The 23,479-nt window shown below is 44.1% G+C and overlaps 1 protein-coding gene across 7 annotated transcripts in view; it reads left to right on the forward strand.

Moving 5' to 3' along the window:
• The first annotated feature begins 506 nt into the window (after positions 1 to 506).
• The window catches only part of CREBBP (CREB binding protein), a 97,186-nt gene continuing 74,213 nt past the window's right edge, over positions 507 to 23,479 (forward strand). For 5 of the 7 annotated variants that reach the window (XM_068206566.1, XM_068206572.1, XM_068206567.1 and 2 more), the window contains exons 1-2: positions 507 to 1,326; positions 14,886 to 15,598. In XM_068206566.1, coding sequence (XP_068062667.1) covers positions 1,242 to 1,326; positions 14,886 to 15,598 — 798 coding nt within the window. In that variant the 5' untranslated portion in view covers positions 507 to 1,241. The remainder of the gene's footprint in view (positions 1,327 to 14,885; positions 15,599 to 23,479) is intronic. The other 2 variants (XM_068206571.1, XM_068206568.1) reach the window with 2 other exon arrangements.

The raw sequence follows: 23,479 nt of genomic DNA on the forward strand, positions 1-23,479 counted from the left end.
CTGAGGGGGAGCCCCGACAGGAGCAAACAGGAAAGACCCAGGCGAGGACTTCGGGGAGGGGGGAGAAATGCACTCTGAGACGACTAAAGGGAGACTATGAGGGGGCACCGGGAGCACCTGAGACACCTGAGGGCAAACGGAGAGGGGACGCTGTGAGGGGGTGCTGCGGGGGGGAGCCCCGACTGAAGCAAACAGGACAGACCGAGGCGGTAGCGCAGCGCACCGAGGCGGGGCGCGGCGGCGGAGAGCGAGCGCACGGCACCACGGGCACGGTGTGCGGGGCGGGGTCGCCGCCCGACCCTCCGCCGTCCCCGAGCCCCTCCGCGGAGCAACCGAGGACGGCGCCCGGCGCTTCCGGCGCGGCGCGCGCCTTTCCGGCAGGGCGGGGCCGCGCCGCGAGCGCGGTGACGCAGCGCGCAGGCCCCGCCCCCGCCCCGCCCCCGAGGGCTCTGGAAAAGAGAAGAGAAAAAAAAACTTTTTTTTTTAATTGAGGAATCAACAGCCGCCATCTTGTCGCGGAGCCGGAGCGCGGCGCGGGCGGAGCGGGCCGGGCCGGGCCGGGCCGGGGCAGCGGGGCCGCCCCGCCGCCGCACGGGGCAGCCGCGCCGAGCGCCGCCGACGCGCACAGGGGGCTCGAGCCAGCGGGGCGCAGCCGCCCGGAGCCAACCGACCGCCGCCGCCGCCACCGGGAGCCGCCGCCGCCGCCGCGCCGCGCTCATTGTTTTGGGGCGTTTTTGGGGGGTCGGCGCGTTTTTCCGCTTTTTGGTGATTTTTTTTCCTTTTTTTTAATTTTTGCCCCCCCCACCCCCCCCCCCCCCCCGCTCCCTTCTCTTCTCCTCCCCCCCCTCCTCCCTCCCCTACCTCGGCCGCGGGCGGGCGGCGGGCGGGGGCCGGGGCGAAGCCGCCGCCGCGGAGGGGAGGGGACGGGGCGAGGCGAGGGGAGCGTGTGGGGGGGCGGAATGCGCCCCGAGTGACGGCCTGAGCCGCCATCCGGGCACCGCGGCGGGGGGAGCGCCCGGGAGGAGCGCGGCCGGCAGGGAGGGGGCGCTGGGCCCTTCGCTCCCCGCCCCGAGCCCTCCTCCCTGCGGCCTGCGGCGGCCCGGCATGGGGGAGCGGGGGCGGCCGGCCGGGCACTGAGCGGCGCTGTTGGGTTCCCGTGCGGCGGAGAAGTGGGGACAGCGAGCTCGGCCCCCCCCGAGCACCCCCCGACAACGATCACCGGCTCCGCCGCTCCGGCCACCATGGCGGAGAACTTACTCGACGGGCCGCCCAACCCCAAGCGAGCCAAGCTCAACTCGCCGGGCTTCTCCGCCAGCGATAGCACAGGTAAGGCCGCGGGGGTGGCTCGGGTGGGGCTCTACGGCGGTTCTCCCCCACACCCCCCCCGCCCCTACCGCCCCGCCGGAGGGGGGGCCCGGGGGACCGCCCGCCCTGCCGCGGTTCCTGGCGGGGGTGGGTTGGGCCTCCTGCAGTCGAAGTTACCGGGCGGGACCCGTACGCCAAGTACCGTCCCGGCTATAAATAGCGGTTGGAAAGAGACGTTTTTTGAGTTAGGTTTCCCTTCTTTTCCTCCATCATCTTCGTTTTTAGTGCCTCGGTTTGGGTGATGGGGGTGGACAGGTGAGCGGAGTGCGGGTAGGGAAGGAGAAGGGCCGGGCATGGGGAGCACCGACCGTCCTGCTTGTTGTACAGTCATGGAATGGTGCGGGTAGGAAGGGACCTTAAAGCCCGTCTTATTCCATCTCCTGCCATGGGCAGCGACACCTTCCACTATCCCAGGTTGCTCCTAGCTCCGTGCAGCCTGGCCTTAGACACTTCCAGGGATGGGGCAGATGCAGCTTCTCTCAGCAGCCTGTGCGGAGGGCCTCAGTCTCGTTAAAGGGAGGAATTTCTTCCCGATACAGAATATAAATCTACCCTCCTTCAGCTTAAAGCTGAAGGTGCCTTCTTGGACGGGTAGTTGAGGTTTCTGTCTACTCCTCAAACCCCACAGATTACCCACAGCTAATAGCCCTATACAGGCTTTTTCACTGTGCCCCTGTGTGTGACAGACTACGGAATAAAAACTCCTTAATAGCTTCGTTGTCATAGAATGATTTGGTTTGGAAAGGACCTTGAAGACTATCTATTTCTACCCTCCAGTTAATACTTTGTGCCTTTTTTTACCTCCCAACCTGTGACCGAGGTTTTCGGGTATTTGGCTTAAACTGTTTCAAGCATTTTTCCTTTAAACCCCAAACGATTTGCCGATAATAATTGAAGTTGTGGGGTTGCTCGGATGCCGAAATGCCCAGCAGCCTGGCAGTCACTGCGACTTGTCTGTGTCGTGTAGTGTCTCTGGCGTGCCTTTTTCTTCAATTGTGATGGGTTTGTAGATAATAAAACAGATAGAAATGTCTCGTTTCCAGCCAGTATGTGCCCGTTGTAAATACACACGTGTGTGCACAAGAGCATGTGTGCCTGGACCAGCCTCTCCCGGTGTTGCGACTGTTTCAATCCCTGAAAGACTGGTTTCAGAAGAGCACCAAGTCTGTTGCACTTTAATTTCTGCTTTCAGAGATTAATGAATCTTGTGGAAGGGATAGTGATAAGTTAATCATGCTGTGCCTGCTGTGTTTTCATAGACTGAAAAAAAATATTACTATAATTGAGCTGATAAATTCTGTGGGTTTTTTCATCTTGCTCAATCTGCATTTGGCAACACTTTACAGATGCTTCGGTTCTTTCGGGGTTTTTTATGGAAACCTTTTTTTCTCAGCCTGCAAATAAATGAAACAAGCGAGAAAGAAACAGTATCGAATAAGAATTGTCAGGGAATAGGTAGGTGAGGTTTTGTGATTGAACCGTGTTAATCCCTTGTGTGGAAGCACTGGAATATATGGAAAGCTGATACAAAGTTGCTGTGAAATGCTCTTTGTAACTCAGGACAAATACAGTTTATAGTCTCTAATTCTTCAGCGAGACATTGTAGAATCTCCTGGTAGCCAGTGTCTTGGTTTGGTTTTTTTTTTTTTTTTTCTTTCTTCTTTCTTTTTTGAAGTTCACTTGGGCTGTTCTGGAATGCTTCAGTCTTAATTATGTCCTGTTCAGCAAGTTCTCGTGTGTCTCGGGGAGCTCTGTGTGGTGCTGGATGTGTGAACTCCAGCATCTGCAGAAAGTTCTGCAGGGCTCAGGTGGCCTGGGGGCATTGGGGTGGCAAACCCCAAGTTGTATTCTGGACAAGTGTGTCCAAGGAATTCTGTCATCCGTCCTGGAGTTCCATAGGCAAAAGTACCTCTGTGCCAAGGGTGTGGGTAATGTTTGTGCACTTAAAGAGAGGGTTGTTTTTAGGAAAAGCACTTCTAGGTGTGTTGCCAGCAGTTAACGCTGCTTGTTGAAGGATCGCTGAAGGTTTCCGTGCATTGTGGCAGGCGATACAAATAGTTTGAGTAGTGATAGCTGTCAAATGCCTGCTCCTGGAACTAAACCAGGCTGCTCCCTGGTGCTGGGGCTTAAATGGAAAAGTTCTGTTGCAACCTGGAAAGTGGCCTTTGCGATTGAGGGAGCCTGAGGAGATGGGTCTGAGGCTTTTGCCTGGTGAGCAGTGAGTTGAACAGAATTACTGTAATTGCAGTGGGAGCCCCACACTGGTGGGTGCTGTGGCTGCCATGAGGGGGATGTGCTTTCACAGCCGCTGCCTTGGGCCGGCTGAACAGTTTGGCTCAAGCCTGCAAATGCTCACACCCGAGGCTCTGATGGCAGACCTGAACATTGGGCAGAAAGAAACTGCTCTCCTCCTTGTTTATATTTCTCTTGATGCTTTGATGCGGTGATGGTAAGCAACTCCTTTTGTCAGGGTAAGTTTTAGCTGCCTTTAATCTTTCTGATAAAAATAGCTCTTCAGCTTACCGGGGCAAAGTTTGTGCCATTGAAATTGGTCTGCTTACCTTCTGAAAATATGGCCTTTTGTGTTAAACCCAGGCAGTTAAATTCAGTGTCTGGTCTTGCAGAAGGGTGCCGAGATGAAAGGATAACAGAAATGGGTGCTGTGACCATCGTTAAGTTTCATGATAGTCTCATTTCACAGTTGCCCTGCTGCTCTTTGTATCAATAAGGAAGGTTAAGACTCCTGGCTGTTAACTTCGCTTGCCATTGCTGTGCCGTATTGAATGAGCAGACTCCTGTGTAAAATGTCCGTGGGAAAGATTTTTCCTTGTCTAGCCAGGTAGGAGTAGGGCTTTTGTCTAATTACTGCTTTATTGGATACACAGGCGTTTTCATACCTAAACATTTGTCTCCTCTGTGGCTGTTGTGAGATGTTCTCATCCAGCGCTGCAGAATAAACAGGGGACTCCTACAAAAAGTAGAATTACAGTAACTTTGCTTATGGCAGTGCGTTATTTCAATGCTGAGAGTTGTGATTGTTTTGTATGTTGCTGGCATTGGTCCTTCAGCAGAATATACTGAGACCTGGCAGCATTCTCAAGTGGGTCTGGGGCTGATTGGGAAAAACGTACCTGAATGGAGCAGCAGCACAGCTGGAGGTGTTCGGGGGCCCCTGGACTGTGGTCCCTTCTGCAGGTAGCTCGGTGAGGGTCTGGGTTTCACTCAAGCCATGCTTCTGTCTGCGCTCCTTGTGTTCCCTGCAGCTTCTGCTGCTGGGGTGCTGCGCCAGTTCCAGAAACAACACAGCGTAATCTGGGCCAGAGCAGAGAGTGTCCCTGATGGCATCAGGAGTTAACCAATTCCTAAAGTAGGTGAAGTTGGGAAGAAAGTGAGATGAGCAGCTTCCAAAGTCCATTAGAGCTATGTTTTCACTTCACACTTCCTTGTGAAGGGGGTTTTGTTGATTTTTAATTCTTGTTTCTTCCATAACTTCTGATCCTGCACAGATTAAGCCACGTGGCTGCTGCTGCAAAAGCTGCAGGCCAAGCTCCCCGATAACTCCTGTTCTCTTCCTGGCCCATGTGTTGGCATCCAGGGCCCGGATTTTACACTGGGGAAAGGCTGGCCCTGTTGCACGTGCCTCCCTACGTGCTGAGATAAGTAGATCTCTGGCTGACTCCCAGCCAGCCTCAGAACTTCGCAGAAGGGAGTTCGTGTCGATGCGCAGCCTGATTTGATCCTGCTCTCCTGCCAAAAACCAGATAGGTGTATTGCAGTGGATTTAGGTTTTAGTTTGAAAAGAGGTGGACAAAAGCAAAGTAGCTTAAGGAAAGACGGCAAGGTTTTCTAAGCTTGTGTTCACATTGTTAGCAGAGACTTCAGATGGAGTGACGTCTCGGTGATCTAAACCCAGATTTTGTTTGGGCACGTGAAAGCATTAGTACGGATGTTTTAAAGAGTTCATTCCTGCATGGCTGAAAAGCTTTATGGAAGCCTGTGTAATTGGTCTGCTCTTGTTTTGTGTCATATCTGCAAAACTTGAGTGTCATATGTGTGCTGTGGCAGTAAGAGTCACAGTTACACACACGCTTCCTTATTCTCTCCCTGGAACAAGGAAAAGGGTAATTTCATTAAGTGAACACACTGTCATTTATAGGCAGAAGATTTAGGGAAGAAGTTCATTTTCTGAAAAGCTGTAGGTGAAGGAGTGTGCATAGTTGTAATTATTCCACAGGAATGTCCTTTTTGTTTGTTTGTTTTGTGATACTTGTACCCTTACTATCTGGGATGGGAAAATGAGGTGGGATATTTCATGGCTATATTGTTTCTTGTGGAATATTTCATCGTTATTTTGTTTAAGACTCATGGAACCACGGGAGAGGATGATGCCAAGCTAGAAGTTTGATACAAACTTCTTTTTTTTCACCTGAAGTGACTGACCTGCATAACTTGATGCCAGTGTTTGTGATCCGGGAGAGATTTGTGAGATTAGAAATGGGCTCAGTTATAGAATCTAGCACAGCTAATTCCTACCAGTTCCTGAGGCACTGCTGATAGCAGGGTATTGTGTACTCTCTCAATGTTTGAGGGCTTTTACAGGTTTTTCCAAGGAGTTTGACACTCATGTCTGTGTGGGATGAAAAGTTGAGCAGATGATCTGCTAGCCCGATCATATGTGACAGTCCACAGTCCTACCATTTTGCCCATTTCTGTATTTTTTGAAATTCATACTTTGATAATTGCACATGTACTGGGGACTTCAAACTTATTCCCCCTCCAGTGACTTAAAGTTAACTAGGAAAATGCTGTGTTGTGCTGTGCCACAGAGCTCCTGGAGAAGCCCAGCCAGCAGGAATAGAAGCTGTGTCTTCGCTGTACTCCAGAGATCTCTTGGTAGCTTGTGAAATGATTTCCAGTTTTCTGCTGCAGATTATTCACTTTCTATTTTGGCTGGACATTCCTTGGAGTGATCATCCAGTGCTGTTCATTATTTCTACAGCAACGTGCTGTGCTTTTTTATTATACCTGCAGCTTTACATTAAAAACCCCCACAAATTCTTAATGTTTATCTTTATTAGATATTTTATTTACTGTTGCTACCTGCTAAGAGAGAAGAACATGGAAAAAAAAACTCACCCTACTAACAAAATACTGCAGGTTAATATGAAATCAGGGTGGAAGGGGTAGTTGAAAAACACAATTTGAAAAATTCTAGGGTTTGTTCTTATACAGTGAAAAAACATGAGTGATAACTTAGAAATCTGACACTTCCACCCTAATTTGATTTACACTTTCAAGGATTTTTGCTTTGTAAATCTTCCCTTTAACATATGTTATGTTTTCCATCTGTCTTCTCAGATGTCTAAGATACAGAGAGAACCTAAGTTGTTTATTTGGAAAACTCTTTAATAAAGATGCTTCAACATATACTATTAAGTATTTTGTGGAATCATAAGTGTGAATTAAAAGAAAACTGCAACTTCTATTAGCAGTGATAATTATAACTCATAATCGGAATCTCTTAACATACTCTTCCTTTCTGCTTTCTTATTTGCTACCGTTGAGAAATAAGGATGTTATTTATGACACTGGATAAATGCAGTATCTTTGGTTTGCAGTTTGTGTGTGGATATACTTTTATTTCTACATCTGTAAGTCTGTAAAATAATCCCCAGCTTCCCTGCTGGTCACCTTTAGTGCTGTGGAAGCTTCCTTGGGGAGACAGCACTGGGAAAAGGAGTCATCCTTCCTTGGATGACTGTTCCTCCCAGTCTCCCCGACACACATCATTTTCCTGCTGCAGTTGGACATGGCAGAGACAGGAATCAGAGCTGGAGACGTTCTGCTGCAGAGTGAGAAGTAAAATGGGACACTGGATTGCAGCCCCTGTCCGTGTGTGTGTCACCAGGAGAGCACGAGCTGCTCTCTTGCTCTGCCCAGCTTTGCCACCACGGGTACCTCGGTAGCTGGGTTAGTGGGTGTGGATGACATCACTTCTGTGTCATCTCTTGTGTAGTGTCATCTCAAGGAGAAATGAGATGGGGAAATTACCAAGTTAAGTACTGAGTATGAGTCTGGTTTGGAATTGCTGTGAAGTTTTTTCCTAAGATCATAAACTCCCTAAAGGAAAGTATTAATGAGAATGGTTCAAAACAGCCTCATCCCAGTGAAATCAGTGCTTTAAAGTAAAAGATTCATGAGAGGGTGGGGTTTTTTTGTATTGTCAGTTACGGTGGGAAGCTTTTTTAGACATAAATATACAAAAATTGTTAGTTTCAAGTGCCTGGCTGCTGTTGCTTCCTCATGTATGTTTGGTTTGTTTTGGGTTGTATGTTCTTGCGCAGCTGAATTTGAGTTGCCAAGCAGAAGACAGTTCCCTTAAATTTAGTATCAGAAATAGGGAGGGGAAAATGGCATTAAAAAGAATGGAATTTGTACTTTTTACAGCTTCTATACATCACAGAGGAGACCCCGGACTTGCCTGTGTTATAGTAATGTTGCTTAGGTTTTTTTCCTTATTTCATAATATTACTTCAAGTACGTATTTATATATTTCACTCTTCCCAGAATAGGCCCGTTCTGTGGTTCTCTTGGAGAAGCTGTGTTAATATGGGAATTTTCATAGAAGGACTCGTGTAGCTGAAGGGAGCTCCTGAACCAGAAGTGAGCTCGAGTTCTCACCACTGACACTGTCAGTCATCGTGGGGGGCATGAGGACCTGAACACCTCAAAACCTGAACCACCTGTGCTGACCATATATTCACTAAGAAGTCTGTGGCCAGGGAATGTCACAGCTAAAGTTTGTTTGTCAAGATAATTGATTTCCTTTCCAGGTGGGCAGTGAGGGTGGCACAGCCCTAAGGGAAGCTGTGGGTCTGGCAGCTGTGGGAGCCAGCTCAAGGCAGGCACAAGCAGACACTGGCTTGGTACAGACTGTGCATTTCATGCTGACTTAAGTAAGTGCCCACTATTAATTACCAGACTCTCAGATGATTCCTTTTAAAAGAGTTATTCAGAACTTAAATGTTCTGTCAGCTGTTGAATTTGGGCAAGAGGCATGATGTGTGTGTTTGTGATAGGATGAGAAGGCAGTCTCACTTCTGTTAATGTTAATGTGCTCCAAGAACCTTAAAGTATTTAATCTTCATCAGGATGATCTTGTGAATGAGAAGCTGATGTTCCCAGTGTGGTGTCTCACAGCCCATAGGCAGATAGCCTCCTCTTCCTTCTGTCCACGTTTCTCTTCTTATGGTAAATAAATTTACTGAAGCCTTCTGGTGTGTAAGAGGGTTTGCCTGGTAGCCATGTGCACTGGGACAGTAGCCATGTGTGTCTTGTGGATGCTGCTGGGTGGGATTTAGACTTATTCACAAGAGCAGACATGGCAACTGTGTCAAAATAGTGAAGATACGTTGGGAAACAATTAAGAGGAAGAATGGTTTTGGAGAAGGGCAGAGGAAGGCAAAGGCAACCTATCATTTGCCATCTGATGCTTCTAAGAGAAGACCAGAGTGAGCACTCTTGTTGGGCTGCTTCTGCCACACATTTTGGGGTTACCTTGGCATTATTCCCCTCTGGCCTGCGGGAGGAGATTAGAGACTAACTTCTTATCTGGATATTTTTCATATTTGCTTCTGTATATAAGCCTTAGTGCCACGTGCAAGGGCCATTTAATGTGCTCTCATATACTACTTTGTAATTGATAGGGAAACATTCAAGTAATCTGTGATTTATTTTTATGAAAGGGTAGAATAATCCCTAAACCCACCAATTATTTCTGAAATAAACAAGTGTCTCAGGTTTTTCTAGATTTTTAACAGAGGTTATGTTGTCACTATTAGCACAGCAAAAGAGAGATAGATGGTAGAGACAACTTGGACAAGTAGAGCAGAGAGAACCTTGAGGTTATGACATCGTGATACAAAACATGGAAGTGGGAAGAGAGGCTGGGGACTGAACCTGGTGTGACCAAGGAAGGATCTCAGTTTATACTACTCTCTTTTCATGGAGGTGAGGATGAGGACAGGGACAGAGCAGGTGGCTTTTCCTGTATCAGGTGGTAGGTGGTAGTTGTTATCACACCTTAGTTGTGGTACAGAGGATGTGGATATGTGCATTTTCCCCATCCTGGCTCGTGTGTCTGCTGGTGGAGCTGGTGTCAGGAGGTGAGTGAGGAATACAGGTAGTACTGCAGTAGAGGACACACTGCTCGTGTGTCTGCTGGTGGAGCTGGTGTCAGGAGGTGAGTGAGGAATACAGGTAGTACTGCAGTAGAGGTTAGAAGAGAACTGATTATTTTTCATTAGTTTCATGATTTGTTTGTGTAACGAGCTTCAGTTTTGAAAAGTCACTTAGTTGCTGAAGTCTTACCAAAATGGACTGGGGAAGATATTAGGAGCTGTCTCTAAAATCCCAGCCACAGGAAAGCAAGTGAAGGCAAGTGTTAAACCCATTTTCAAAAAGGGTTAAAAGACAATACAGTGAGCTACAGACTGTTCAGCCTCCTCTCCATCACATGGAGGAACTGGAGTGAGTTCAGGGAAGGGCTGATCAGGAGTCTGGGGGCTGGAGCATGTGCCCTTTGAGGGGAGGTGGAGGGCTGGGCTGCAGTCAGACCTGATGTCCCTTCCAGCCTGAGTGACTTTAGGCCTGTCAACAGGAGAGAACTGTGATGATGATTCCAATTATTTTTCTAAGATAAGTCCCAAGGATTCTAAAAGGTGAGGTTCATATCAACACATTTGGGTTTTGACCACTCCAGTGACTTAGGAACAAGTGACCCAGACTGTATTCCTTTCTCATCCCAGGTGCAAGTAGCTTAAATGATCAGGCAGATAGAAATTTAGTTAAATATTCAAATCTCTTATTATTCAAGCCATAAGTTGTTGAGACTCATCCACATCCTCGATGTTGGATCTCTTATTCCTTCTCATCACCCTCCCCCAAGCCATCAGGGTCTCCTTAACCCAGCCAGGTCCCTCCTCAGCATCATTCTCAACCTGGTTGTTAAACACGGTGTTCAGAGGAAGTGATGCTGCTCTGCTGAAAGTCAAGGTCAGATGCATGTCAGTTCCCAAGGTTTCTGTGTCTTGTTAGGGCAAGACACAAATCTGAAGTTTCCTTTCTGGAAATTTTAGATTTTCCATGAACGCGTTGTTTAATTGTTCTAAAACATTAAATGCAATAATTGTCTTTTGTGAAACAATAAATTACAGAATCCTCAAACCTCGAAAGGAAGTTGGAATGGATGTGGTAATTGCTGACTGTGCCACACACTGTGGCTATTGAGGGGAGCTACCTGACAGTGAATTTTAGGGAATGGCTGGAGCTCTGAACTGTTGAGGCTTCGTCTGCTGGGGTCTGACGTGATTGAAAGAAGCCTTACAAAACAAAATTGGGCTCACTGAAATGTAACAGCTATGTTGGCATGAAAGAAAGGCACGGTGAAAATACTGCTTGTGTGCTGGACTTCAGTGTCTGCTCTGTGCCACAAGCAGTCAGTTTGTGACAGGAGAACTCCCAGTCACGTCTCAAGCAAAGATTATCCTGTAAAAAATGAAACTGAATTTGATAGTTCTTCTCCTGCTTGCTGTGAGATACATTTGAGATAATAAGACACATAATGAAACACCTTAGGATGTTTGTCACCTCTCCAGGCTGAGCTAAAGGGGAAAAAACGGTGACATCGAAACAAGTTAATTGATTGAATATGTATATTAGGAAAGTCTCCCAGTAACAGTCCCAAGCATTTGTACAGATGAGAATGTTCTGCCTTCAGGATGCAGCAGAGTTTTGGGTTTTTTTCTTCTGAGAAGGCTTAGAAGGAAACAGAACATGGTTTTTTTTTTTAATTCTGGTTGCTGAAAGTGTTGTCCAGGAAGGCAGAAAACTGTGACATTTAAGCTCATAAAACTGAAATTAGGAGAGAAACTGTCTCAAGTGTGGTTATCTTCTATGTGTGAAAATAGCTGCTCGAGGAACACAGAATGCTCAAATTGGAGAAGGAGCCTTTTGGAAAGAGTGGGGGTGTGGTACTTGCCTAGTGCTTTTCCATGCCTTCAAGAAAACGTAATCTCTGGTTTTTTGGTGCTCTGCTGTTAAGAGGACGTTTGGGTTTATATGACAGAGGTAATGAAAGGTGTGGGGTTGAGGATCAGAAGTGCCATGTTAGAGACAAGACACGACGAGGTGAAATCTCCGCAGCCTTAGCCAGCTCTGCTGTTTCATGAGCACTGAGTTAGAGGTATGTGCCTTTTGGGTTTAGGGAATCTGTTCTCCTTTAAAATCCAGACCACTTTTCCTGCTGTGATGTGTGCTGGGTGCGTGGCAGCTTTGAGGATGGAGCAGGTTAAAGCTCGGTGGGACTTCTCAGCAAAAGTGTTCCCTGACCATTGCTTCAGGTAACTGCATGGAAAGGCAAAGGCATCCCTTGGTTTTTAGCCTCCTGGTAGCTGCCTTTGAGAAACAGTTGAAGCATTGAGAATGGGATCAATTCTGTTCTTCTTGTGAGGATGGAGGGACTGCAGTTGCTTTTCATTTCTCTGTCAGTAGAAATGGGCCATGTTCTTATTATGGCAGATTTTTATATGTGTGTAAATATACTTATTCTTTTTATAACTGCCAAGACAATCTCTTATCTTTATGGATTTGTTGCAGACATGCTCAAGTAGATTTTTGTTTTCTGTTGTATTTTATAACTGTTGTAAAATGTGCCTTGTGTTGCTGTTTTTAATGTGCATGACTCTGATGAAATATAAAAGAAGATGATTAATCATTGCCTGAACAATTGAATTCTTGGTGAATTTTTACAGGACCATTGTGTTAAGTTGTTTACCTGCTTTTTATTTTCCTGCTGGCAGAGCAGTACATTTTCCATGTCTAACCTTAATGTACAGCCTTCTTACAGGAGCTTAGGAGTGGTAGATTATTTCAGGTTTTAAGTGGCAATATTCCCAAATGCTTTCTTCACTCTTTTTTGTAAACTGCAAAAACATTTCCAGTTCTTGGCTCTGACAAGACTGAGAGAGTCCAGCCAGCCAAGCAAAAAAAAAACAAATTGAGCATTTATACTCCAGCATCCCATTTTGAAATACAGCTGGAAAAAACTACTCTTTAAGCCACAGCAACATCTTCCCCCTTCACATTTTGTCTCTTCTCTGCCCCTATCCCTGCACCCACACATATATTGTCCATGAAATATTAACAATTTTGGTGCAGAAGCTTGGAAGAGCACCTTTTTATGGGATTTACAGAAGTTGTGTGAACGAGCACTGTAAACCTTGACCTTGGGGAGAGCTGGGGTGGTGAGAGGAGTTTGAGGCGAAGCCTCAGCCCCAGCCCCGTGTGCCACCCTTGGTGATGCGCGGGCAGATGGCTTTGGTCGGGCTCCAGCTGCAGCCACCGCCAGTGGCAGAGCCTCCCAGCGCCTCCCAGCATTCCCAGCTGAAATAGGGAAATCTTGGAAGAGGGAAGAAGAACCAAAATGTATGGGAAGTGGCAGACTGCAGCATGGTCAGTGTCGAGATGTGTGGGAAAGTGGAGGAGAGATGAAGCGATTGTGGAGTCAAAAGTACACCAGGGATTTTTCTAGAAGACAAGCAGGAAAGATGAACTAAAGACCTGAAAGGAAAGGCAGCAAGTAAGAGAAATTAAAAATACTTTAATGAATCTTGCTAAATAAAATGTTAGCTTGGAAGGGACAGGGGCTCTGTTCTGAGCAGGGTGTATTTTGTATTTGTCTGCCTGCTTGGAGGGGACAGGGGCTCTGTTCTGAGCAGGGTGTATTTGTCACAGACGACTTCATGCAATCCTGGAAGGATTATTGACTCCAGTAGGTGATGATGGTCCCTGAAGGACATGGTACTTTGAGCACCTCAAAACAGCCAGAATGTAATTTTTTTGTCTTTGTTTACTGTGCCTGTTTGTGTAATTCACTAGGCATTGCAAGTCTGGCCATTTTTATTAATTTTTCTTCAGTTAGGTTGAATTGGAAATAGACATGCTGATAAAGTGCACAATACTAAAGTGTGCTGAGATGGCTTGGTGATGCATCTGTGCTTTGTGATACAGTTTATGTGTTGCTTGAGGTTTGTTGTTTCTTTTCAATGTACCATCTTACATAATTTTTGCAGCCTGGATCTTGCACCAACTTTTTGTGGTTGAAGAGTGAATTAAACTTTAAAACAATGAAGCCTTTGGAATGTCCTTCTTAAGTAAATAAGTCTTCTTTGCTCTAACCTGGAAAAAATGTGGTTTGTTGCTCAGTGTGAAGGACTGGGGTTTGTCAGGGCTGGCTTGGGGGGCAAAATAATGTTTTCACACATTTGTTACAGTGAGAAGTGATTGTTTTAGTTCACATCCTTGAATTGGAAAATTCTTCCAAGATGTGTTGCGTGTTTGAACAGCTACTCTGGTGTATTGAGGCTGGTCTGCTTAGATGATTATAAATATGTGCCTGTCCTTATGTCTTCAAATAGGTAACTTTTATTTTCACATGGAAGTACCCATATACCATGAAGTAACATTCTATTTTTTAGTTACTTACTAAAATAACCTTGTTACACAGATGCTGCTTATGATGTGAAATAAAATATTTTAGTGAACCTGAGTTGGTCCCTTAAAGGAAAAAAAAAATACCCACCACTTTTTTATTAGTCTGGATGTTGCAGCCAGGCAGAGCTGTTCCTTCAAGTGGCTTAATGAAGATTTGATTGATTTATTTTGCTCATCTGGAAAGTGTGTGGATTACCTCTGTCAATATTGGGCATGATAAATGAGGGCTGGGCACTTACAGAGCAATTTGAATTATTTGAGCTGTTTAGGAATCGAGCAGTGACTCGATTCAAGAGGCATTACAAGGAGAAAATGCTGAGTCCCTTTCAGGATCTTCTGAGGTAGCAGATCATGGTACAAATCAATGGCTAGAAGCTGATCTTAAATGTCTTTATATGTGAGACTGGGATCAAACTGCTGAGAAAATCATTGTTGTTCTTTGGTGAAGTTTTGAAGCAGTGCTGGAAGATGTTCTTTGGCCATGTGCACACATAAATGACAGGGTTGAAGTAGAATTGCTGGGTGAGATGCGGTGGCTTGAGATTACAGAGGAGGTTGGAAAAGTGATGTAATTGCTCTTTCGGGAGAGTAAATCAATAGGAAAAAAATCTGTTGTTATTTCTGCCTTCATCTTTCAGCCAAAACAAGGGAAATTTAAGCATTAGATTAGATCATTGTACTCATGCCACCTTAGTTTTCTTAAGCTTCTTTTTGTCAAAATCCTTGCCAAAAAACCTGTTTATTGGCCAGTGCTTTAGCCTGCGTGGTTGTGTGTGCACAGTGTACGATGACTGTGCTCTGAAAGGCTCTGGAGTTTGTGTCGCGGGGACCCTCACTCACTTCTTAGTCTCGGGTAAAGACATCCTGAATGCCTGTCATTGTTAACACTGGTACAAAGTAGCGAAGATAAATATTTTAGCTACTCATTTGTCATGTTTTCTCACCCATGTTTCTGTTTTAACTTGTAGATTTTGGATCTTTGTTTGACTTGGAAAATGATCTTCCTGATGAGCTGATCCCCAATGGCGAGTTGGGCCTTTTAAATAGCAGTGGGAACCTCGTTCCAGATGCGGCTTCCAAACACAAACAACTTTCTGAACTTCTGAGGGGAAGCAGCGGCTCTTCCTTAAACCCAGGAATTGGCAATGTGAACTCGAGCAGCCCCGTGCAGCAGGGAGTTGGTGCTCAGGTGCAAGGGCAGCCGAACAGCGCGAACATCGGGAATCTGGGTGCCATGGGTAAGAGCCCGCTGAACCCAGGAGACTCCTCTGCTCCGGGCCTGGCCAAGCAAGCAGCCAGCACCTCTGGACCTACCACACCTGCATCCCAAACTCTGAACTCTCAAGCACAAAAACAAGTGGGAATGGTGACGAGCAGCCCTGCAACATCGCAGACTGGACCTGGGATATGTATGAATACTAATTTCAGTCAGACACACCAGAGCCTTCTCAACAGTAATTCTGGTCACAGTTTAATGAATCAGCCTCAGCAAGGACAAGGGCAGGTAATGAATGGATCTCTTGGGGCAGCTGGAAGAGGAAGGGGAGCAGGAATGCAATATTCTGCCCCTGCCATGCAGGGGAATGCAGGCAGTGTGCTGGCAGAGACTTTAACCCAAGTATCTCCACAGATGGCTGGGCACACCGGGCTGAACACAGCACAGACAGGAGCAATTACTAAAGTATGTACATGCCATTTACTGTATTCTATTTATTGCACTTGTTTTTCTCCATACAGGTATTTAGGAAAAACAGTAGATCCTTTTCTGGGACAGAACTAAAGAATGTGCTTTCTTGAGTCTGTAGTTACCCATTTCAGTCACCAGTGATATTGTGAAAAGGAGATAATTGAAGCAGTTCTTCTCATGTAATCAAAAATGAAAGTACTTGTTGAAAAAGACATTCTCGAAGCTAAAAGTTGGAGAGTATCTTAGCAGAGTGAATTAGAAAAGAGTAGCATAATCCTGCAGAAAGGAAGCAGATGATTTCTCGTGTGCAGGATCTCAATTAAGCTGCCAGACAACGGCATCTTCTAAAGCAATGTGAACACTTGGCGATTGAAGGGAGAGGTGTAGCAATTGCTCCTTTTGTCAAGGACCACTGTCAGCAGCCGTGCAGCCAGTGTTTTTTAAATGCAGAGGAACTGATCTGGAAACATCAAATTTCACGTAGATTGCCAAGCTAATGCAAACTGTGAAAGGGAGGGGCAGGAGCCTAATTTGGTGACCATTGTGGATCAGGGCAGGGAATATATACCTGGAAGTATCTGCTTCTGTCCTGGGGCACTGCTCTGGCTCCCTGTTTGATACAGCTCCTGCTTTTTAGTTCTTTGTTTTCCAGGTGTGAGCTTAGAGCAGTATTTTGACTGTTGCTCCTCCTGCCCTGTGCCTTATCTCTTTGGCTGGATTATTTTGGTACAGTTCCTTCGTGAAATTTTGATGGCAAACCCACCATGTTCTGATATGTAGAAAAAGGGCAATTTTTATCTCTGATATTTTATCTATTCATACATCAGTAGCTGCTGTCATTGTAGTTTATTAGCATGTAAATGTTAATTCATTGATGTGTTAGTAATTGTGGAAAAAATTGCATTGTCTGACATGAAAGTGTGTGTCCTGTACTCTGAAGAGATGCTCACATCACTGTGGAGTACTGTACAGTTAATTTTAATTTTTTTAAAATAAAAACCAAAAAAGCAGTCTCTCTCCAGTGAAGAGATGCTTCTGCTTAAGGAAGAGATACTTGTGTTATGAGTGAAGGTCAGAGCATCTGAAAGTTGACATAATTGTTTTGGAGGCTAGAAACAGCTAATTTTGTTGTGTGGAAGCTGATTGGTTTGTACTGAAAGAGAGTCAGCTTATCTTTTTTGTTTTCCTTTGAAATTTGTGGGAAGGGTGAGGAATTCTATTTATCTGGTTTATTTCTGTGAACTTACAAATACCTAAGTTCTTAGGAGTAGATTTTTCCTAGTCACTACTCAGTTTTATGTGAACCAACTGAAGCAGAATTACCCCAAAGCAAAGGACTTGCTGACGTAGTCTGTGTGAGCCTGATGGGGGAGGTTTTGTGAGGTCTTGATTTATTTTAAACAAACCCACCTCTAGTAAAGAACAGGCCAGAAGTCAGACAAATTCCAGATTTCAAGGACTTCAGGCTTAGCCTGCTGCCAGCTGCAAAGGGATTCACCAGCTTGGAGAGGGACCCAGACTGCCTCAGTTTACACATGTGCAAGAAGCAAAGTGAAGTTGACTTGAGCAAGGAGTACACTGGAAAAGAGCAGTGAAAGGACTGTTTCATGACAGCATAAGTGATAAAATGGTGCTTCTTTGAAGGTGCACTTAAAATAATTTTTAAAACCTGGCCAAGTAAAATGGGAAAACTGGTGTCTTCCAGAGCTCCATCTCTTGTTGAATAAGATGAAGCTTAAAAGTATTGTGTTTCTTTTAAAAAGTTTTACTTTATATACATCTTATTTTTCTCTTAGTAAAGAGAGCATGTGATCTCAGTGTTTTACGCAAAGATTTCGTGTTTCCATTTTGGAGCAAATACTTGCTCCCTGAATTTTCTTGTGCCAAGCAGCAGTGTTCTCTATTTTTGCCATTTTCTTAGTCGGCATTTGAGGATTGGTATCCTTTTCCAGTCTCTCCCCATCCCCCAGTTTATTGTCCTAATAGGATTATCAGCCGTGATTGTGTGTTAGCTTTTTCTTATTGATGCTCCAGGAAAGCTTTTAAGAAAAGCAAAGAAACACTTCAGTGAGTTTGTCTGTTCTTCTGAAACTGAAATTTCTGCTGAAGGAAAATTTGGGTTAGTTTGTTTTTTTCACCTCCTGATTCCCTGGTGTTTACCACTTAATGTGTACAGCTTAAAAGATTTAAAGAGCTGTAATAAAAGTGGTGAGGCAGCTGATCTACCTAATAGTGAACGTGCTTAAAATGTAGCTGCCATCCTGCTGTATCTCTATCAAGGCTGGAAGGAAATTCTCTAGGTGATGACTGTAGCAATATCCTAAGGGAAAGAAAGAGCCATGAAATACAAACACAGAAAAAATACCTAAAAGAAATTTATAAAGCCAGATCTTCTAATTACATTAAAAATAAGTGATGTGTATCTCTGACTAATCTTGTTCAAGTACAGCTCAGTAGCCCATTTTTCTCAATTCAGTATGTTTATATGCAGTGTGGGGAACTCATGACCCTTTATGGTTTGGGACCAGTTTTGTTGGGCAAGACCTTGCTTCTGTGGTGGTTGGTCCTAATCCTTTTTTAGTGTGTGACTAATCAATCCATTCCTTTTTCTGGTTTTGTTTGTTGTGGTGTGTTTATATAAGCATTCTTTCTATAAAGAGAAAAAGAAGGAAAAATATCCAGAATCTGGTCCCTTCACCTGATCTCAGAAATTGCAGGGATTCATTTCAGCTGGATCATCATCAACCATGATTGTTAATTTTGGTTTGGACTTGCTATTTTAAGGCAGAACTGAGCAGGGTGACCGAGGCTTATGTTCCTGTGCTTGCATGAGCCAAAGGTGGAGATAAACCGTACCTCTTCAAACAGGAGTTGAAAATAACTAATTCTCAGTGTCAGAGGGCAGGAAGGTGCTGATATCAAGACAATTATTCTTCCATTTGCAAGGAGAGATTAAAATAAAATACTTCCTCAATCTATAGAGATGTGAGCAAAGATTTCACATGATACTCCAAAAATGGGTGATTTTTTTCTTTCTGAGATACCTGGAAGCCTCTGAGGAACTATCTCTTCCATGATACTGCATCTGTCTCTGCTCCCTTCACTGGCAGTCTCCTTTGCTGTAACAATTTTGCTTGTAATTGTGTCATTGTGGCCCTGTTTTCTTGGATAACACTGCAAGGAGAATTTTTATTGGACTGTGTTGAAGTTCCTTAGGAAATCAGCTTTAAAGAAGAAGGGATTTGTCTTTGAACAAAATTAGTACTTGATAGGAGTAGATGAACAGATCATCTTGTCACAGTCATTTCCAGCAGTAATGAATTGCCCTTTTGTGTTGTACCATGTTTTTTGTTGAGTCCATAAAGTCTAGAAAGCACGTTCAGACCATCTAGAACATCTTGTTAGAGGTGTTTTTTAAGATTGTTGGAGGTTGGATGTGATAAGCAGTAGCAAAGCTCAGCAGATGGTCATTGCTTCCATGGGAATGAGCACTTCATTGGAGACATGCTCATGCCTAACACTCTCCTGTTGTTGTGGGAGCTCATCTTTTCCAAGTGAAGGAGATGAAACCTTCCTGTTCTTTGTGGCTGGCAAGGGCTTGAAGTTGTGTTTCTTTCGATGAGTTGTTAGAGAGTGTCTTGCTGAGATGCATTCCCTGTGTCTAGTACAGCTGTCTAAGCTTGTGAAAAGTTAGAAAAAAATGTTGGGAAGTTCCCATTTATTCTGTATGGTTCTCAGGCTTCCTTTTTGTCCTATGTTAGGACTTTTGGACAGTGATTCCCCTACCTGGTGCTTCTGCTCTTTCCCTTAAGAAGTGGTGAAGTCCCATTCAGATGAGAGGACTCTTGAGTGTTTTCTTTTCTGTGTGTTTCTAAGCTATAATGCCTCCTCATTCAATTCTGTAAAAGGAACCTGTCACTCCAACAAGGATATTCTGGTACCCAGCAGCAGAAATTAAGGAAAAAATCTGGAGTTGTGCATGGCTGATAATCTGCAGAAAGTATTGCTGTTAAGCTGCAGTGAAGATACAGCTTTCTGGGGGTCCTTTCAAAGTATTTTTCTTTATAGGACCATTAAACCTACCCCAAGTTTAGCTTTCCTTCCAAAAGGCAGACACATTTAATCAAACATTATTGAGCTCTGTATGCCAATAAAAAAAGATTAAATTGTTTGGTCAGACTGAATCTATAAAGAGATGAGAAGAAAATGGTTGTTTATTTTCATACTAGTTATGAGGTTTACAGCATTAATGGTTGTTTGGGGTTTTTTTGGGATACCTTTTTGAAGATTGATGATTTTGAGTAACTTCAATCTGCCTATTTTGAAAACTCTGAAGGAAAACACTTATATTAATGAGAAATAGAACCTGTGTGCAGGGAGAAACTGATGGAAAAGCTGATCTGGCTGGCACATCTTCCAGTGTAGTATTCCAGGTGGTAGCAGGGAGTTTAGATGCAGAGTTCCTAGTGCTGTGTGCAAGAGGTGAGTTTTCCTTACCTCTGTGTATGTATTTAAGCTCCACTGGAAGCTGGTCCCAGCAGTGGGATTGGCATCAAAACCTGAACAGACTCAAAACAATCACTAACTGTGCAAAACTAGATCTGGTCTGCTGGATTTTTGCCTATGAGCACAGAACAGTTTTTTCCTCTAAATGGTATTGGCCTAATTTGTTTGGACAGTGCATGTTTTCAACTTTTTTCAGTCGGAATAGCCACATGGCAGCGTATGCTTCAGTAAGAGTAGGTTCAGATTAAAGAGGAGGAGGAACTCTTACCAGAAGTGAACTTCAGAAACCAGCAAAACCATTTTTTACTTCTACCGAGAGAATAACCCATTGTCTCGGGGCTTTTTAATGTTGAGCTATAAAAGAAGTGAATTCTGTCATTGTTTCCAGGCAGGGTGTCTGCCTAATACATGTGCCTTGGACAAGCACATTCAGTTTTGCTCCCTGTGCTGTTCACTGGGTGGTGTTTTGATGTTGGAAATGAATCTTGAGTAAATGAATTATGATAATGAGCCGTGTTAAAGAGCAGGACTTACACAGTGTATGTGGTTACGTTACTTGTCGTGGTGTTGTGAGGAAACTGTGGTAAGGAAAATTTGTGATGAGAAAAAATGAAGCCAGCTATTTATTTAAACAGATCCCCCAGTTGCTCTTGCTGAGTACCAGATTTAGATACGCTTGCTGATTGTGAATTAAGTCAGCTGAAGATGTTCTCATTCCTTTGCAGCTCTGTGTGTTTTAGCAAACTGCTGGTGCTGTTTGTTTCTGTGGTGGCTCTCAATCTGTCTGAATTCTGCCTGAATGGTTTTAACATGACTTGCAGTTAATTTGCTTCTCATCCACGGAGTTGTCCGTGCTCGGCTGCCAAGCTGCCTGTCTCCTAGCAGACCATGCCTCTGGCAAACACCGGTAGCCAGTCCAAATCATATTCCAAACAGTGCTGGTTCCCAGTTCCAGGGGACTCCTAATAATGTTACAGACTCAACCGTAGCTGCTCCATTCTCTGATGAATAAGGAGCACCGAAACAGCATTTTTACTGAGGTGAGACATATGTGTTTGTGTAATAATACAACAGAAGAAAGCTATAAATACAGAGAAACACATAATAGCAAAACTCACTGACTCGTAGTAAAATGAAAGTCTCCGAGGCAGTTTTATTTTGAAACATGACCATGGAAAGTGCTGCTCCACAGATGAGTTTGCTGATACCTCGAAGAGATTTAGTGACTTAAAAAGCTCACTTCCCACAACTCTTACTCCTGGCACCCGAAATTCAGTTGTTTCCTGTTTCTAGTACATGAGTTAAGTCTTGTTTGCAGTTGTGCAATGTAATGGAAGATCTTTGAAGTGATAGGCACTTGGCTGGGGCTTATGCAGGTATCAAGGTTCAGTTTGGCTCCAGGGCTGCAAGAAACAGAGCACTCAGCCTTGGTGGGGACAAACCACAGCTCAGATTCCTCTCATCCTGCTTCACACCCAAAAGCCTCTCTGTGCACTTGCACTGGCTTATCAGCCTGCTGACAAAAATTAAGTGTTATGGGATCTCTTCTGAGCAGAATTGTGCCATTATCTTCTACTGTGATAACACACCACAAACATTAAGGTTTTTGTCACTAACCATCAATTATATTGGTTAGAGTCTTGTAATTCTTCAGTTTTTGTTGTTACAGTGGGGTTTATTTCTAAGAGGTTTATCTGAAAGAAGGCTTTGGGAGTGAAACTAACAGATCCACCAGTTCCTTTGGAAGCCATTGGTTAAAAGCAAGATTTACAGTGTTGTTTCAGGTTAGTCAAACTGACAGAAACTCCCAGGTCCTTACTGATAGATGTAACTGAGATGACGTCTTTCTAGTTTTCAGACTGCTTTCACATATCTTCCTGCTGCTGTTTGTAGTTTGGAGTTTTTAATACCCAGGTAAAAAATTACTCAGATGTTGGGAGGGAGAAAAACCTGCCAACTGAAGCACTGGTGTGTAGAAGTTATGAAATGCCTGGTTGCTTCAGTCAGAAGGAAATCTTTGTCACAGTAATTTTCTTAATAAGCTCTAATCACGCATGTAGATATGATTTCACAGGAGCCTTTCTGATGAAAAGACCTTTTTAGCAGGTCTCTAAGCTTGCCCTTACTTAAAAGATAAACTTAATATTTGTGCTTGACAGTGAGCTGTGATTATATTGGGAATCCTGTAATTGGAAGGACATACAGAAATGTGTTAAAGCAGGCAATGCTGTGGTCTGGAAACTAAATGCTGGTGGTCTGTTTCTTTAGAAAAAAGGCAGTACAGGAAACTTGGAAGATTGCACAGAGTTTGATAATTGTGACAGCCTTCCTGAGGCATGGACGAGGAGTGGAAGCAGTGAGAGGAGGCGATTCTCCTTTTGCAGCTTCCACAAGTGAAAAACACTTTTTTGAAGGAAAAAAGGACACTTCAATCATCAGGCAAAAAAATAAGATTATGTTGGAAAGTTGCACTTTGGAATTTTGAAATTCACTCATTTCCATAGGGGGTTAAAATAAAAGAGGTTACACAAAGCATGCCCAAATCTACTTCGTAGTGGGCAGATTATTCTTCACCTTGGTTCACATTTAAACTAGAAAAGGTGTTTCAATACACATTTTCCCTCTATATGTAAAAAAATAATTCTGAATTCTTACTGGCACAATTGCTAGTTTACTCTGCAGGGCTGAGAATAAGGAATGGCAGAATATAATGGCATTTTCTTTTATTCTTGTGAATGTTTGGAGGAAATACCTGGTGGTTTTTGTTTGGAAGCTGAATTCCATTTGTATGTGACATCAGTTTGCTGTAACTGTGTCCATTCTGTAAATAGTATGTGCTCGTTTCTCCTCCTCATCCTCCTCCTTCTTGCTATTACAGTAAAGAGTATTTTTATTTACTCCAGAAATGACTGTGACTGTGAAGTGGCACAGTAAGTTTGCTTGTGTTTTAACTGTTTGTTTGTAATCCGAGCAATGGCTTTAATTCTAAGGCCAAGAATGCTTTGCAGAATTGAGATTTAGATTAATAAGGACTTGACATGATTTTTGAACTCCTGGTGCTATACAAAAACTACCTGTAAGTAGCACCTGGAAATGTCTGTGCTTACACGTTCTGAAGATTCTCAAATCCCAAAGTGATGGATGTGTTCTTTGGTATCTATGTACAAATCCTATTTAGCTTTGGGAAATAACAGTGTACTGTGCTCTAAAAAAGGTTCAACAGTGCCTTTGTTTTAGAATGAATCATAATGAAAATACAGCATGTTAAATATAGGACCTTCATTGCCAAAAGAAATGAAAAATAGATTTTTTTGAAGAGTGGTAAGGAGATTATTAAGCACTCTGCTGCTGTTTTGGATGGAAAAGATT

This window comes from Anomalospiza imberbis, chromosome 16 (assembly GCF_031753505.1).
Source record: "Anomalospiza imberbis isolate Cuckoo-Finch-1a 21T00152 chromosome 16, ASM3175350v1, whole genome shotgun sequence".
In the NCBI taxonomy this organism is placed as follows: Eukaryota; Metazoa; Chordata; class Aves; order Passeriformes; family Viduidae; genus Anomalospiza; species Anomalospiza imberbis.